This window comes from Sitophilus oryzae, unplaced genomic scaffold, assembly GCF_002938485.1.
Source record: "Sitophilus oryzae breed Bouriz unplaced genomic scaffold, Soryzae_2.0 scaffold_1494_pilon_pilon, whole genome shotgun sequence".
In the NCBI taxonomy this organism is placed as follows: Eukaryota; Metazoa; Arthropoda; class Insecta; order Coleoptera; family Curculionidae; genus Sitophilus; species Sitophilus oryzae.
Genome location: NW_022146163.1, coordinates 3,967,981 through 3,986,601, shown reverse-complemented (window position 1 = coordinate 3,986,601; position 18,621 = coordinate 3,967,981). Strand labels below are relative to the sequence as shown.

The window sequence follows — 18,621 nt, the reverse complement described above, 5'->3', positions numbered from 1 at the left end:
CCTTAATCACAGCACGTTTGTTTGGAATTTTGGGTGTGGCTTACACGACAGGATCAGGCTAAGCCTTAGCCCGCGGTTACATTGGACACGGGTCCGTGCGTTTTTTTAAACGTGCGAGCTCTGACGGAATTTACTCGCACGACTATTTTATTGTAGTGGTTACATTAGATGCGCGTTCATGTTGTCCTGTGTGTCGAGTTTGTCAAAACGGACGCCACTACTTTGATGCTGTCTGAGGATTTAATGTTAAAATAACTACTTATGAACACAAGAAAATGTTAGGTAAATGATTTATATGCAAGAAAAGGCAAAGAAAATGAATATGTAAAATATTTGGTGAATTAAAACAGCAACCGGTCAAATTTTTTAATATTTTACAATGTTTCCAGCAACATTAATATATCTAAAATAAAAATAAACCTGGTATTCAAAAATATTCAAATTTTTCGGAAATGTATTGGGCCCAGAGATATAAAAATTCGAACGCTCGGACGTGCACGTATTAAAAAAACAAACCAGTTTGTTTTCATCCGACCAACGGATATCGACGTACGTGCACGGACGCGCAAACTCCGATGCAATGTAACCGTCTGCATAGATACCATTTGCCATTTGTTTGATTTTTGCTGCGTGCACGTCCGAGCACGTACGACCAAAGAAACACACGGACACGCATCTAATGTAACCACGGGCTTAGGCAGATTTCTGAAATATAATATATATTTCCTTTGGCCACACATCCGTTATACCCGACCCCTGAGAGCGACCCGAAAGTACAGCCATAGTATAAGGAAACTAGTAGATTTACTCCTTGTCAAATTCTTTGTTCTTTTTCTGCCACTTTATATGACCTTGTTCTCGCCTCCCGTGACCACTGACGTAGCTGTATAGTTGTGGTCTATTAACTAGGCAAAGTATAGTCATTGCACTAGCCGTAGTTTCACAGATATGTATTTAGAAAAATATGAGTTCCCAAAAAAATAAATTAAAATAAATTGATCATCGAGTAAAAACTTGCTTGAAAACAGAATGTTTTCACATTTCGTGTAGGTAACAATTCTTCTGTATCTGAAAATCTTCTGAGGGGAAGAAATGCGGAAAATATATATAATGACATATTTTTATATTATTATATATTTCAGAGATTTTCTACAATTTTTTTTTTTGATTTAAAACAAGTTTAATTTTCTGTAGATAACTGGATTCTATTTAAAGCACACTGTGGTGTTGCCATATCTATTTCTTATTTACTAAAACTTTGGTTAAAAACATTATATATGAAAAGTGGCAAAACAATAGAGTGAATATAACTTTATTAATACTTAGCTATGTTTTCTTAAACATGACAAGGACACCAGAATAAATTCGTGTAGAAAAATTTACTTTATCGTATACAGGGTATTTTTTATGGCGTCACCAAAATCGTAATATTTAAAATGTTGTATCTCATTTTTTTTAAATGCAACACCTAGTATATTATTTTTCTTTCAGATGTAGAATTGAAAAGTGAATTTTTGTATTTAAAGTGTTCTTAAATTTTTAGGCGTTTTGCAAATATTTTCTGTATTTAATTACATATGGGATTTTCAACGATAAAATATCAGACAAAGATCATATTAGGTGGCTTTGATAAAAATTTACTGTTGAAAGAGCTATATGTAATATAATACTGCGAATATCTGCAAAACCGGTAAAAATTTAGAGAAACACTTTAAATAAAAAAATGTTCACTTTTTAATTCTTTATCTGACTGAAAAATAATATATAGAATGTTGCATTTAAAAAATTGAGATATACCATTTTAAATATTCCAATTTTGGGCGTCCCCGAAATCGCCATAAAAAATACCCTATATAGAATAATGTATATAGAATGATGTAAAATAATTAAAAAAAAATTAACTTTACCATAACTTTTTTGTGACACCCTCTATAAAACAAAATATTTTAGGATACGACCCTTTATAAACCTTGAAACGTTATATGAATAAAACTTTTTTCACATCTTCGACAAGAACGACGATATTGGACTTCCTCGCAATAATTGGCCACCCTGTATATTTACGGTGGTTTAAAGCTAGGTGTGGCACTTTTCTTCCCTCAAATATAAACTCAATATTTTGTCTATAATATTTTGAATATTGTTATATTACGACCACTTATAATAAAAAATAAATAAAATAAAAAACGTAAAAAAATACAGTCCACTAAATTCATAATAGATTATGCTATCATAAAATTCTTTCATTTAAAAAATATGAATAATTTGCGGAGACTTTTGATGTACAAAATATTTACTCTAAAATTGTTTCAAAAACCAATCTATATAAATTATCTCGTAAATTATTATTGGAATGAAAATTTTATGGCAAATCCCCTGACCAAAGAATATTTTCATGCGCATATTTGAGACAACCTGTATATCTAAAAAACTATTTCTAAGATTTGCCCACATGCTAAAAAAATAATAACATTTAATTAATTACCTAATATCTCCGCTTCTAAAATAAACAAATATAATTAAATGTTTATTGATAATTACTATTAGCTTGCCGATTTACATCCGATGGAAATCTAAAAAAACTCAAAGAACAATTTTTTGAATTATTACTACAATTAATAGCAGCACACAGTAAGGCACTCATTTTTTGTCAATCCGTCTCTGTGCTGGGACGCAACGCTCGAACCTCGCAGCTCGACGGAGGGGATTCAACTGAAACGCTTTGCAAGCTGCCGATATTCGACAGCTTGCAAAAACTGGCAGAAAATATTTGCGAGAGTGCAACTACTCTTTTCCTTAAACTATGGTACAGCGTTTAAAACATCTCTATCATTTTTTATCAGAATATTCAAATATAAACATTACTTACTTTGTTGAATAAGTCTGAAGATCATATTGTTCTCTTCTTGTGTTTCCAGGGAAACGAGATCCATACAGTACTCTCTACAAAGATTCCTGCCATCCAACCAATCCATTTTCTTATTAGCTAGGGCAGGTACGTGTCCAGTGAAGAAGTAATTGTGACCCCTGTACGAGAATTGTTTAGGCCCTGGAAATAGATAAAAATAATTAGAAATATGTGGTAGTAGAATAAGCGTCATAGTTTTACATTTTAATAAGCACAGTGTTAGCCTTTTATTTTGTCGCATTTTAACAAGTTTTAACTTTTTTATTCAATACGACCGAAAAAAAAACGGCGTCAAAGACGGCTGGAAAATTACAATCAATGAAAATCTTGGCGAGGCCAAGCCTAGACGTCCCTCCCCCATTACTGGGCCAGTAATTCTCCTTCTATTATTTCTATATTCTGCATAAACAATAATGTTCAACAATTTGTTTATACTTTTTAAATATTTATTGACTGCATCCATATACTCGTAATCTACAGGGTTGTTCACCACATACGACACGGAGTACTGTAGCGAAACGATTAGATTTTTGCAAATTGTAAGTCTTGGGTTCGTTGAAGGACTATTAGAGGTACAATTTAAAAATATTTATATAAAATACAGAGTGTCCCAAATAAATAAAAAATATTATAGTTGTATTTTTTTAAATAGAACACCCTGAATATTATTACATTTTTAGTTTCTACGATTAAAATAAAGGTAAATTTGATTAAGGTTTACCGCCTTTTAATCTTACCCTTTTCGAAATATTTAGGTTTTTGTTAAAATACAGTACCTAATAATTTTAATGTTTCATTTCTCTAGGCGTATTTAAGTTTTTAAAACCAAATATTGTGCTGAAGTTTTTCTATTTACTAAATTTTGTGTTGCAATAATAAAAATTATTACCTTATACAGAGTGTCTACAAAATTATTTTAAATAATTAGAAACTTTAAACGACAATAACTTGTTTAATTTAAATAAAACACTCTGTATATTTTATGAGAATTAGATGCATAATTTAATTGTCTATCTAATTGTATTATACAATTTTTTACCTATCTCTTCAAGTTTTCGTAGAAAATGCATTTTCTTATAATTTAGACCTCATTTATCAATATACCCATGGAATTTTTACATTTTATATTATTGTTATTAAAGATGTATCAAATTTTTAAAGAGTACAGATACTAATACTGCTTTTATAGTTAATTTATTTCATTAAAAAAATAAAAAAAACTGTTTAAATATTTGTTAAAGAGGACCAGTTAATATGATTCCAGTATTCAAACTACATTAATTGACTGTTTGCGTTGATTAATAATAATTGCTCCAAATACTAAAAAATTGAATTTTATTTTTATTTTATTTAAACTTATTATTATATTGATTTCTGATTCAAATCCACATTTATTTAGAATAATATATTAACTAACACAATTAAGTATATAATTAATTAATATTTGGGCGGAAATAATGGTGGTCTATTTAATTAATGGTATACTATTTTATAAAGATTTAAATAGTTTTCTTTTTGTATACAAATGGGCTAGTAATATTATCCTTTTTAGCACTTGTTTATTTTGTACATTTGCTGCTTTAAAATCAATCTAAAATGTCAATATTCCATGGGTATGTTGATAAATGAGGTCTAAATTATAAATATAATTATAATATAATAATAATAATAATAATAATAATAATAAATAAATAAAAATTATAATATAATAAAAAAAATTAAAATATATTATTATTATTTTAATTAATTATATTTTTATTATTTTCAGGTACAAAATGGCGTAATAAAATTTGATAGACAATTAAATTGTGCATTTGATTCTCCTAAAATATATAGGGTGTTCCATTTAAATTAAATAAGTTATTGCCGTTTAAAGCTAGGAATTATTTAAAATACATTTTTAGACACTCTGTATGAGGTAGTATTATTTTTATTATTGCAACACAATAACTGATCAATAAATGAACTTCAGTAAATATTTAGTATTAAAAACTTTGATACCCTTGGAGAAACGAAGCCTTAAAATTTTTACTGCAATTTCACAAAATTGAAAATATTTCAAAAACGGCAAGGTTTAAATGTGATAAACCTTAATCAAATGTATCTTTATTTTAATCGTAGAAACTAAAAATGTAATAATATACAGTGTGTTCCATTTAAAAAAAATAAAACTTTGATATTTTTTATTTATTGGGGACACTCCGTATCTTGTAAAAATATTTTTAAATTGTAGCTCTAATAGTCCTTTAACGAACCCAAAACTTACAATTTGTAAAAACCTAGTCGTTTAGCTACAATACTCCGTGTCGTATGTGGCGAACAACCCTGTATACCTATTATGTAATATTAGCAAAATTTAGTATATAATAATTTTATTGTTAATTAAATGTACATGTGTATTAGTTTAATTCAGAATACCACTTCTTAAGTAATTTTATGGAGATTTGGACGGAACGTGAAAATTTTCATTTCCTCAGCATGTATTACTTCATGTAAAATGCTAATGTGATACTCTGCAACTTTCATTGTATGGTTTATTATTTAGAATAATAATTTTCGTGTGACGAACGTTTGAACGTCACTTTAATGCGTTATTAAATATCACCATTCTTCATCTTTCGATTTTTGCTATACTACTGGACCGAATTGAACGAATTGATAATCATTATACGCAGAATTTAATGGTCTTTAATTTTTGTAATAGTGAAATATTGGCTAGAACGCAACGTTTCGGAAGTATAGGTGAAAATCTGAAAAAAGTCCAAGAATCTTACCATATTTTGGTCTTCCTGATTCGAGTGGCGGTCGAGCAACTGTGCAAAACACTTTTTTTCAAGTGACCTCTATAATAGATCTTATTTGACTGGCCTATTCGTCATGTCCAATAATAAAAATACTAACAAAGCCCCATTAGTGTTTTCTGGAAGAATTCAATAAGTAATTATCGATAGCATCGATCGGTTACGACATTTCGAACCGATTTTTATCGAGGTGGGATGATAGCACCGATCACCTTGACTGGCCGGCGCGTCCTTGTTTGAAGCAAAAATACTACATCAGGATGCTTAACCAGATGTTCGTACGTTCATAGTAATTGCGCTCAGACGGATCTTAACTCTATTATCAATTTTTTTATGATCGTGTCTGAAAAAAATCGTCGGTAACTAAAAAAAACATAAACGCGATGGTACTTTACGGATATAGTACTTATTATGTAGAGAGAGAAAAAAACTTAAGTAATTGCAATGTAATGAAGTAATTGTTCAGGTGAATAGTTGTTATATTGATTTTTTATTGTATCAAGCTATTTTAGAATGACCTAGGTCCTGATACTAAAGCTGCATTTACATTAGAGGCGAATTCGTACCAGAGCCACAAAAGGACCACTAAAGGTCTACGCATATCTTCTAAAAACATGCGTTCATTATCTCACTTAAAAAAATTCTCAGACAGTGTCTTTTTCCACAATTACGAAAAACTATACAGAAAAATGTATCATAAGACTAGAAGAGCCGCTAAGGACCTTCATTTAATAGGAGAATCGCCAATTCTGGTAATGTTGCTAAAGAAAAAAGCTCCAGAAGAGAGCTGTTCGATATTCACTGGGACTACACAGCAGAACTCATTGCCAGGACTTTTTTTAAAAATTAAAAATATTAACTCTTCCTTCCTTATTTACAGTACGTCTGTCCGTTCTATGGCTACGGGGTATCCGTGAGAGGGGAAACGATATTCTCTCGATGTTTTTCGTAAAAAATTAGACGACGCGTCCCATCAATAAAAATTCGACAAATTTACAAGTAGCCAATAAAATTAGTGGGCGGAGCGATTTGCGGTGACGTACTTGTCAAGTCGACGTATAAAATATATTGCTGTTTATTTAAATGTTTTTTGTCCGCATTCCTTTCATAGACACAGATCCAGCAAACGAACTGTACATATATTTGAATCCGTTTGCCTAATACGTAAGCATGTATCAGCTTCTCAAGAAAGGCCATCTCACACTTATCCACTCAGGAACGCGGAGCAAGATCTTTATCTACCTACCCCACGCTCAGAGTTAGTTAAAAGTTCAATATTATACAACTCGAAAAAAATGCACAATCCATAACATCATTTTCTTCATTTCGCAAAGTATTGAAATCTTATTTACTAGACAAGGCTTTCTACGACGTAAATGACTTATATTCAGTGGTGAAGCTATGGGGTGTGATGGGGGGGATGCCCCCCCCCCAATGTATAATTGACTTGGGAAATTAGTCATGACAACGCGACGTCTGAATCCCAAATTTGTCAAAAATAAAAAAAAAAATTGCCGTTGCACTAATGTGAAGCGGACATTGCCATCAACTTAGATTTACAACAATAATAACACCTTGGGCCACTTTGAAGACCAGACGACTAGTCTATACTAATCTATACTAATATATAAAATCCTTAAGTGACTAACATACTGATTAATCACGATCCTGCTTAAACCACTCAACGTAAGAAGCTCAATTTTGGCATACAGGTTGATTCTAGGGTGTAGAGGTTCGATAAGAAGGGATTTTTCGAAATTCCAGTTCCAAGAGGAAACCACCCCTCAAATATTACAATATTTTTTAATTAAAAAACGGTCAAGTTTCCGAAAAAAATGCTTAAACACGTATATTTTATTTTGTTTTTTTACATATTTTATGATTTTTTAAAAATGTATACAGGGTGTTTCGAAAAATCTGGTCATTGATTAATCACGATCCTGCTTAAAGCGCTTGACGTAAAAAGCTGATTTTTGGAAAACAGATTGACTTTAGAGTGTAGAGGTTCGATAAGAAGGGATTTTTCGAAACTCGAATTCTAAGGGGGTTCTACCGGTTTTTCGCAAAAACTCTTAAACACGTATATTTTATTTTGTTGTTTTACATATTTTAAGATTTTTTATAAATTTATACAGGGTGTTTCACAAAATATGACAATTGAGTAATCACGATTCTGCTTAAACTGCTTGACGTTTAAAGCTGATTTTTGGCAAACGGATTGAATGTGGGCAGGGGCGCAACTAGACACCTACTTTTGGGGGGGCTCAAGCCCTGAGACTTCTAAAGTTATACAGGGTGTCCCAGAAATAAATGCAAGTATTTTAAGGGGTGGTAGATCTCGATAAAAAAAACATATTTTCTCTTTATCGTCTTTCAAATAAGTCAAAAATAACGGAGTTATTTTACTTTGAAATTTTCCATAAAAAATGTGCTAAAATTTTAAGAACCACTGGATCATTTCTGGATTTTTATTCTTGTAAATTTAATCTAATATCTATGTTGCCCTATTATCAAGAAATTATGTTTTTTAACCAAAAACTAAAAAAAAATTTCGAAAATATTTTTCAAAAAATTTCGAATTTTAAAAAAAAGCTTTTTCATGAAAAAAACCTCAGGCGTGTTTCTGGGGTTAAACTATACTACCAGTTAAAATACTTGCACTTATACTTATACAGGGTGGGTTAAATTGGACGTTTTTAAAGGGAAACGCCCTATTGTATAGGAGATAAGTGAAAACTAATGTCGGTCTTTAAAGGTCAATTTTTATCAAAAACATGATAGTAAAAGCCGCACATCGATATCTGTTACCGTTACGGGGTGTTTAACAAATGTGTATTTTTAACAAATCGCTATAACTTTTTTGCTATGGAAAATTTTGTATTTTTATGAAAACATTTCTAAAGTACATTTTTTACGTAGAATTTAATGGTATTAAGTATCATTTTCTTTAAATTAACAATTTAAGGGTTATTAACAGAAAAATTGATTTCTTGTTTGAGACACCCTGTATATTTTTAATTAACTGAAAATAATTTAAAATTACCTTTCCAAAAATATAGCGCACTTAATATTTTGTTATAGTCCCCTTCGAAATACAGAATTTTTAAAAGTTTGCCACTTTTAACTAGTAGGCTTTGGACCCCTTATTGATGATCTGCCCCTAATGGAACTCGAAAACATATTTTTTTCAGACTGAAGTTATCAGCAAATTTTTCCAGCCAATTTCGAGAATAATGAAGAGCTAACGAAGATCTCAGCCGTTGGCCGTCGAGGCCGCCGGACTTAGCGCCTATGAATTTTTCTGTTTGCGGAAGAATAAGGGTTCTTATTTTCATATTGCCCGTATAATCTAGGCAAGAATTAGAAGTACTTAGCGGTTATGCGAGGGTATCTTTCGTCCCCACTGAGTTAATGAATTCCGCGAGAAATGTTCAAAAACGGTCCCGTCTGTCCATTACAGAAGACGGTCATGTCGAACACCTGTAGCAAAATCTCATGTTTTGGTTTGTCATTTATTTTTATTGTTATTAGATATAGTTTAAATGTGTTGATGTAAATGTGTAAATTGTTATAAAATTCTGCATCTCATTGCAAATATTATTTTCGTTTTAATTGCTGCTCACAGCTAGAATTTTTTTGTATAACAGTGGGCACCGTTCAAAGCGTACTTATTCAAAATGGACGATTTTTTAAAATCTATCTCGAAGAGGATTAGAGCAAAATATCAAGTATATTATATCTTTGGAAAAGTAATTTTAAATTCTTTTCAATTAATTAAAAATATACAGAGTGTCCCATATAAAAAATCCAATTTTCTGTTGATAACTCTGAAATTATTAATTTAAAAAAAATTATACTTCTATCATTAAATTCTACCTAAAAAGGTGCTTTGTAAATGTTTTCATAAAAATACAAAATTTTTCATATCAAAAAAGTTACAGTGATTTGTTAAAAATGCACATTTTGAAAAACACACCGTAACTCCGAAACGGTAACAGATATCGATGTGCGGTTGTAGTTGTAGTTGTGTTTACCGTCATGTTTTTGATAAAAATTAAGCTTCAATACACCGATATTAATTTTCATCTATCTTCTCTAGAAAAGGGTGTTACCCTTTAAAAGGGTCCAATTTGGCCCAACTTGTACATACGCTTAATCTGTGGACATTTTTTAGATTTATTATTTGGAAATTGGTTAATAAATTATTTATGACGTTAGAAAAAAAATGCATGTTCTATTTGGAGTAAAAATTACTTTTTGTGCCTCACCTAAAATGTCAAACGTACGCCAAAAAAAAAGTATCATTTTTACTCAAAACAATATCAAAAACTTAAAACTAATATCAATAACCTTGGTGATCAACCATGAGAACCTGACGATTGTTGCTTAACTTTGCTCGTATAATCGCACTATATCACGAGGTTTTATTGAATCGCACCAAACATCTGGGAGGGCTAATTTTGAGGTTGGGGGGACTAAGCCCCCCCTTGCATTTGATTGTATATAAGATGTGGAAGTAATCAAACTAAACATTTCAAAAAATCATTACCATCCAGTCAGAAAAATTGGGTAAATTCCTTAAATTCCTTCCTTTGCAGCACAGTTTTAGTTACTCTCCCCTGTATGGGACGCCGCAGCGTGTATATGTGTATCAATACAGCTGTTTTACCTAATTCATTTCATTCAGTCTTTGTCCTTGCCTTGAGAACCGATTTTATTACAAAACCGATAGATAAATAAAACGGGTAAAACCGTTTATAACGTTCGGCAAATATTAGAGAAGCGCTGGCATTTAGACAGGATGTTTTCTTTGTGGATCATATGAGCCGATAATGCGTTAATTACCATACAAGGAAGGTTTCTTATTAGCATAGATCGAACTAATCGTCTTGCTAAAGACCATAAAGTTCTAGGCCTCGACTGTTGTTTAGGATGCTGTATCGATTTATCAAAGGTCAACTTCCTCAATCGTTAAATTAGCCTATAAAAAATTAATAAAATTTTCGATTTAGCAATGTTTTTTCGATTTGTAAAATTAGTTTATAAAATTTAGTTAAATTTTATTTACTGTATTAAGTTACCCCACTGTATTAAGAATTGGTACCGCATCGGAGTCTGGAGTATGGAAACAGATTACTTACAGATGTGGCACTTATTTCCTATTGCTGGTAAACGCCGCCGTGACCTCGGACTTTTAACAGGATTATGGTTTTATCAGACTTCGTTTTTTTTGGAATGCATTGTTGCCTTTTGTAAAAATGTATTCCCAATTGAGTACCACTTCGTAGGGCAATATTTCTTTATATTGTCACTTGGTAAAAGCGTAAATATCAAGAGACAAAACAGGTCGTTTAAAAATTATAAAAGTAAGATTGACGAATGAAGATTTTTTATGAATACTAAAAAAAACAACCAACTGATTATTAAAACCCAGAGTTTTTATATCTTAATAGTATTGAAACAGAATATATTAGGTTACTGATTATTTGTTGTTAAATTGCGAAACTACATGGGAATATTTTAGCGTAAATGTAGTAAACCTTATTAACATTCAATGCGTTGAAACACCCGTCTTGTAGATGTCGCCGCTCATACCCATTTTATTAAATAAATCTGGTATGCGGATAAAAAATATCTTCGATTTAAGTAAATTTATTTCTACATTTATTCTTAACTTTTGCAAATAACGGCGGCAGCCTGTGGTTTAAAATTTCACCATACATCTTATTAGTTATTATATTTTGTATGAATTAACTTGGTGCTAGGTAAGATTTATCCATAATATTTAAGATCAGCAAATCATTTATATAATTTTCTAGCCATTATAGCAAAGAGTTACAAAAGAGAGAGAGAAATACACGAGGAACTTAAACTATCGCCTTTTACTTCATCAAACCGACCCTCAAATTTTCCCCCTGTTACATCTTGGCGCCCAACGTGGGGCTGGTGAAGTATTATATAGACAAAAGAAGAACTACTGACTACGTGTATTTATCTGAGATGAATAACGGTGCCACCCCAAGGACTCACAACTACGACCTTCGTGGTAAGAGCCAGAGTCGACTTTTGGATCTACGAGGTCGACAATCTCTTTCTGATCCCATAACAACATCGCCCACAACGCCTCAGGGGCCGGTACCAACTACGACAGCCACGATGGTACCGAACACAAGTCCAACGATACAAGGTAGGATCTTTCCAAATTCTGTATTATCTGGACAGTTTATAAGAGGCAATAATAACGAAGGGAATCAGGGAGGCAACTTTATGTTTGTGCCGCCACCGCCGGCAGTTCATATGCCAACGGCAAATTTCATGCCATCGCCATTTTGTAATCCGACTACCTGTTCCATGCAGCAAGAAGATTTAAAAACGATAATTTCTAGTGTTATTAATGAAGTACATAAGTTAAATATAAATAATAATAATATCAATTCTAATCAGGGCCATTTTCAAAATATTTGTACTTTTAAACCAAACGCTGACGTTCCTAGTTTTGATGATAAAGGGATATACACCCTGTAGATTTTTTAAATCAAATAGAAACCATGTATAAGTCACAAAATGTTTCTGTAGATCAGCAGTTTTAGTAGATAGTATAACTAATTTATTCTTTAGAGGAAACGCAAAAATATGGATGAACGCTTTCTTATCAACTTTCACTAATTTTCAAGATTTTAAAAATCAATTCTTAGCTCAATATTGGAGTCAATCTCAGCAACTTAAGATTAGACTGAAATTAGATTCGGATATTTACCCTATAAATGGCAGCGCTACATTTACAGAATATTTTAATTCCTATGTAGTTTTGGCTAAACATTTAGAACCTGCCTATCCGCCCCTGCAACTAATTCAAATTATTGCGCGACATTTTCCACCAAGTATTTCTTGTACTTTAATCGGCGCAGTTACATTTCAAGATGCCCTTCAGCGTCTTAGACAGGCCGAATATTATTTTAGTGCTAGTACCACGGATTCTTTTTCACATTCAACAAGACCGGGAAAAAATTATTTTTATAAACAAAATAATTCTAGACATGGATCACAATCACAACAGATGTCGGGACAAAATCATACAAAAAACTTATCTAGTATGCAAACTGTGGATAATGTTGAATGTGAGGAAAATTCGGAAAACTAGATTGCTTTCCACAGACGAGCCCGGCTGTGGAAAACGTTTTAAAAGGGGCTTTTAGTTTTAATAATAAAGTTAGAGATGAATTACTTAAAGATGAGTGTAGCTTTAAGCACGAAATTGTTAATTATAGATCGCCGATTATCGAAACGCAATTGTATGGGTTTTCTTTCCCCGCTTTAATTGACACTGGAAGTGAAATCTCCGTAGTCTCTGAAGACGTTTGGAAGTCTTTTTCTGATAAAATTAAAAGTGACATTCCATCTTTTCCATGTTCTGGCATAAGAGTTATAGGGGCGTTTAAATCAAAACAAAGAAAAATACAATTACAAACTTTAATTTGTTTTTCGTGTGAAAATAATATTTTTACCAGGAATTTTTGTCATACCTGATCTTGTTTATTCAATTATTTTAGGAATTGATTTTTTACGAAAATACAAAGTACGTATCGATTTAAATATAAATAAAATATTTTGTTCGGTAGGCGATGAAGAAATTGCTTTATCAGAAAAAATTTATTCTCACGAATATGATGGTAGAGAATCGTTAAATTTGCGCAGTTTATCAAAATACGAGAGTTTTGTTATAGCAAATGCAGTTGTGCAGTCAACTGATATACAGAGTGTCACAAAAAATACAAATTTAAGTTTTAATGAGAAACATATGTTTAAAGAATTGATTAGCGAATATGAATCGATTTTTTCAAATATACCGGGTCGTGTAAAAAATTATAATCATCAAATTAAACTTCATAATACCGATCCATTTTTTATTAAGTCATATCCGATACCCGTAGCTTATCGAGAAGCCGTCAATAAAACTGTCACGGAAATGGAAAATCTGGGTATAATTGAACGTGCTGCAACTCCATACATATCACCCGTAAGAGTTGTAACCAAAAAAGATAATTCAGTTAGAATTTGTTTAGATGCGCGCAGACTTAATAAACAGATGGAAAAAGATCACGAGTGTCCGAGGTCAATAGAGGATATTTTTAAGACATGTAAATTGAATTCTTCTTCAGAATTAAAATATTTTTCGCGTTTGGACACTACGAGCGGGTATTGGCAAATACCATTGACAGAGGATTCGAAACAGTATACGGGGTTTATGATTAATTCAAAAACGTATGTTTTTCGTGTGCTGCCTTTTGGGTTGTCAACGGCCGCTTCGTCGTTTATACGCATGATCAGTAAAATTTTCGGTCCGGAGTTTGACTCATTTTTAACCGGATATATTGATGACATGCTTATAATATCTGATTCGTTTGAGCAACATATTAAACATTTAAAAATGGTTTTCAAACGACTCCAGGAATTTGGGTTAACCCTTAATATAAGTAAATGTGATTTTTTTTGTGATCAACTTAATTTTCTGGGATATGTGATAAACAGTAATGGTATTAAACCAAATCCGTCTAGGGTAAAAGCTATTGTAGAATACACGCGACCACACAACGTTAAGCAACTTCAGCGCTTTCTAGGCTTATGCAATTTTGACAGATCCTTTTGTAAATCGTTTTCATCATTTTGTGAGCCTCTAACGAAATTATTGCGGAAAACTGTTCGATGGGAATGGAAAGAGCCACAAGAGAAAGCTTTTGAGAAGATAAAGGATTTATTAATAAATGCAGCAATGCTTTATCATCCGGTTTTGTCAGCCGAATGGCATGTCAACATAGATGCAAGCGAATATGGTTTAGGGGCACAACTTTACCAAGTGTTGGATGGTGAATCTCGTACGATAGCTTATGCGAGTCGATTATTGCTTCCAAGAGAAACGCGGTACCATAGTAATGAAAAGGAAGTTCTTGCGTGTGTATTTGCGTTAACTCGATGGCGTGTATATCTATTGGGTCGCCATTTTACGGTGCATACTGATAATAAAGCTTTAACGTATATTAACACTTGTCGACTACTCTCGCCGCGAATCGCGCGTTGGGTCCTAGCCTTACAGGAATTTGATTTTTCTATTGAGCATATTTCGGGAAAAGATAATATTGTAGCAGACGCGCTATCACGGGACAGTGCTAAAGCTCCCCCTTATCCGGAGAATAGATTATTCAAAATTTTATCAACTCTTAAATTACCCACGGAGTTTTTAAGAAAAATAAAAGCTATCGCAGTAGTGCAACGCGATGATAAAAAATTAAATGATATTATATCGGCACTATCATCTGATTTAAAACTACAAGAACGATTTGCACTCCACCAAGACGTATTATATTATCGACAAGCATCCGATGAACCGTATTTGGTTTGTGTTCCTAAAGTGATGCAGTCTGATTTTGTTGAAGCATATCACGAGATGTTGGGCCATTACGGTGTATATAAAACGTGGTCAGCTCTTCGCACCGAGGCTTGGTGGACGAATATGTATGCTACTATTAAAAAAATATTACGACACTGTGACGTCTGTCAAAAGACAAAGATATCGCGCATGCCTAAACCACCTATAAATCCTATTATTCCTGATGCTAAAGGTGACTTAGTAGCTTTAGATTTATATGGTCCCCTACCGCGAAGTCGTGCTGGTGCCAAATATGTTTTAGTAGTCTTGGACGTATTTACTAAATACATTGCGTTATATCCTTTAAAAAATGCAACCACTCGAGCTGCACTTAATCGTCTAATTTTAGATTATTTTCCTAAAAATGGCCGACCAAATCGTATTCTTTCAGACCATGGTTCTCAGTTCACTTCTAAACGATGGCGAGAAACTTTGGAATCTCTAGGTATAAAGGTTATTTTTAATTCGATTAGACACCCCCAAGCAAACTCTTCCGAAAGAGTAATGAGGGAACTAGGACGCTTGTGTCGCGTATATTGTGCGGGGCAACATACTCGTTGGGCACATGAATTAAAAAGATTTGCTGTCTTGATGAATTTTGTAGTTCACGAATCGACAGGTTTTACTCCGCACGAATTGCAGCACAACACCACCGTGCCTAAATTTCTTCCGTCATTTCTTTCAAATCCCATCGGGACACAGGATGTTAGTTCGGAGAGGAAAATGTGGCTTGCCAAAGAAACATTACAAAGTCGCGCAGCACGGAGAGCTATTAACTATCCAAGTCGACCATACCCGGTATTTAAAGAGGGAGATTTAGTTTTACTTCGATCTAATAATATATCCTCTGCTTTAAGTGCAGAAACAAAAAAATTTCTTTTGTTATTTGAAGGACCCTATCGAATAAAGAGTGCTGTAAGTTTTAATACATATATGTTAGAGCACCCGGAATCGTTTACTGAACGCGGCTTATTCCACGTAAGCCATCTTAAGGCATATCACCCGCCATAAATTGTGTGAGCTATATAGTTATAGCACATATATTGATACTATTTATTAAATTTATAAATTATGTGAACCTCGTGTGTTCTTCGACCTCTCAGTTCACAGGGAGGCAGATGAAACAGAATATATTAGGTTACTGATTATTTGTTGTTAAATTGCGGAACTACATGGGAATATTTTAGCGTAAATGTAGTAAACCTTATTAACATTCAATGCGTTGAAACACCCGTCTTGTAGATGTCGCCGCTCATACCCATTTTATTAAATAAATCTGGTATGCGGATAAAAAATATCTTCGATTTAAGTAAATTTATTTCTACATTTATTCTTAACTTTTGCAAATAACGGCGGCAGCCTGTGGTTTAAAATTTCACCATACATCTTATTAGTTATTATATTTTGTATGAATTAACTTGGTGCTAGGTAAGATTTATCCATAATATTTAAGATCAGCAAATCATTTATATAATTTTCTAGCCATTATAGCAAAGAGTTACAAAAGAGAGAGAGAAATACACGAGGAACTTAAACTATCGCCTTTTACTTCATCAAACCGACCCTCAAAATTTCCCCCTGTTACAGTATATTACAGTTGAGGATTAGATCCAGAATTAGTGTTACACAGCAAAATAAAACACTAAATCACCACAATACACCAAAACACTTTTACTTTTAGACTGGACGTGCGTTTCGTCAACCATGTTTATTTTGCTCTTAATAGTAGTTGAGTATATTAAGTTTTATTATAAAAAGACAACCAAAAAGTAAAGAGGCAACAAAGCAATGAGATTTTTGAATGTCCGGAGTGGGGTTTGCTTTTTCATTGCCTTCTATCCCTTAGTGTGCTGGGTGCTGTCACCCAGAATATATGAACTTTATTTTCTTTGTCTAATTTGTTGAGCTTCTCTAGGCATTCTTTGACCAACTTTTAATTGATGGTTACTGAGTTGATCGCTTTTAGTGCTGCTTGACTATCGGATGAGATGGCTATTTCCTGTTTTAGATAGTTTCTATTTAAGCTAAATAATTGTAAGCATCTTTCGATAGCGTAGATTTCTGCCTGAAGGATGCTGAGGTAGGTACCCATTAGGATCAGGGAAAAAGCAGGTAAGTCAATTTTTTTTCCAAAGTCAGAATAGCACAATTTAATGTCAAAGCATTACAAAAATAGAGTACAGGAACTTAGAACTGGAACTTAACTAGAGATATGTTGGAATTTGGTAGGTGTGCATTTTTTTGGTTGGTATTTTTTATTAGATAAAATACCATTGTAATGGACAAACGTACCAACTCAACAATGACTTGTTTGGTTCTTTCCTCATTTTGCCTGCTGTTTTTCCTTTATAGTGTTAACTTTGACGTCATGACGCAAACCGCTCAGAAGATTCTTTCTGAGTGGGTTGCTTTTTTCCGTTCAGTTCAGCGGCTTCAAAAGATACTTACATACACGCCAAAAAATTGATTACATGCTTTTTTCCCCTGAGCCTTCATATGATTTAAATTATGTCATAATTAACTTTATACAGTACATCTGTCCGTTCTGTAGCTACGGGGTATCCGTGAGAGGAGAAACGATATTCTCTCGATGTTTTTCGTAAAAAATTAGACGACGCGTCCCATCAATAAAAATTCGACAAATTTGCAAGTAGCCAATAAAATGAGTGGGCGGAGCGATTTGCGGTGACGTACTCGTCAAGTCGACGTATAAAATATATTGCTGTTTATTTAAATGTTTTTTGTCCGCATTCCTTTCATAGACACAGATCTAGCAGACGTACTGTAAATTAATATTTCCTGGAATGTCTTTTGATTTTTACCGAACATTCATATGCAATACTTTTGGATATACCGGGTGCGTCTCAAAATTGGCTCACGCCTATAACTTCTTTATTTTTTCAAATAAAAAAATGAGATTTGGTATATTTATATATGACATAAATTAGGATTGATTGACATGTTCAATTATTTTCGGTCACTTCCTGTTTCACCGGAAATGACTACAACTTTTGATTTTTAAATGACACTCTCGAATTGTTTTATTTTATTCGATAGAAAATGACACTCTGAATAGAATGACAATATCATATGTTAACTTTTGACATTTTCTCATGTGGTTTATTTGAAATTGCAACATGCGGTTCATAACGACAATTTGACTCTGAAATACCAAGTGTGTAGTACTAAATTATTCGTTAAAAAATGCTTTTTCCAAATATGCTAATGAGCCACCCTAGTTCCTTTTGAAACAATTGAGATATGATTAAAAATACGATTTGGGCATCTTTTAACTGGCCAGTACAAGACACAAAAAACATTAGACGATCAAATCTATTTTTTCAAAACTCCTTGATTAAAAACTAGTGTTTTTAACTCAGCCATGGCACTCTAGATTGAAAATTAAACTACGATTTTTTAAGGCGAAAATGTCAAAAGTTGATATATGATATGTCATTCAATAGAAAATGAAACAGAGTGAAAAAATC

The 18,621-nt window shown here is 32.7% G+C and overlaps 1 protein-coding gene across 1 annotated transcript in view; it reads right to left on the bottom strand.

Annotated features, from left to right (window-relative positions):
- The window catches only part of LOC115877521, a 90,497-nt gene that overhangs the window by 17,462 nt on the left and 54,414 nt on the right, over window positions 1–18,621 (bottom strand). Inside the window, exon 3 of the mRNA XM_030893734.1 lies at window positions 2,870–3,049. Coding sequence (XP_030749594.1) covers window positions 2,870–3,049 — 180 coding nt within the window. The remainder of the gene's footprint in view (window positions 1–2,869; window positions 3,050–18,621) is intronic.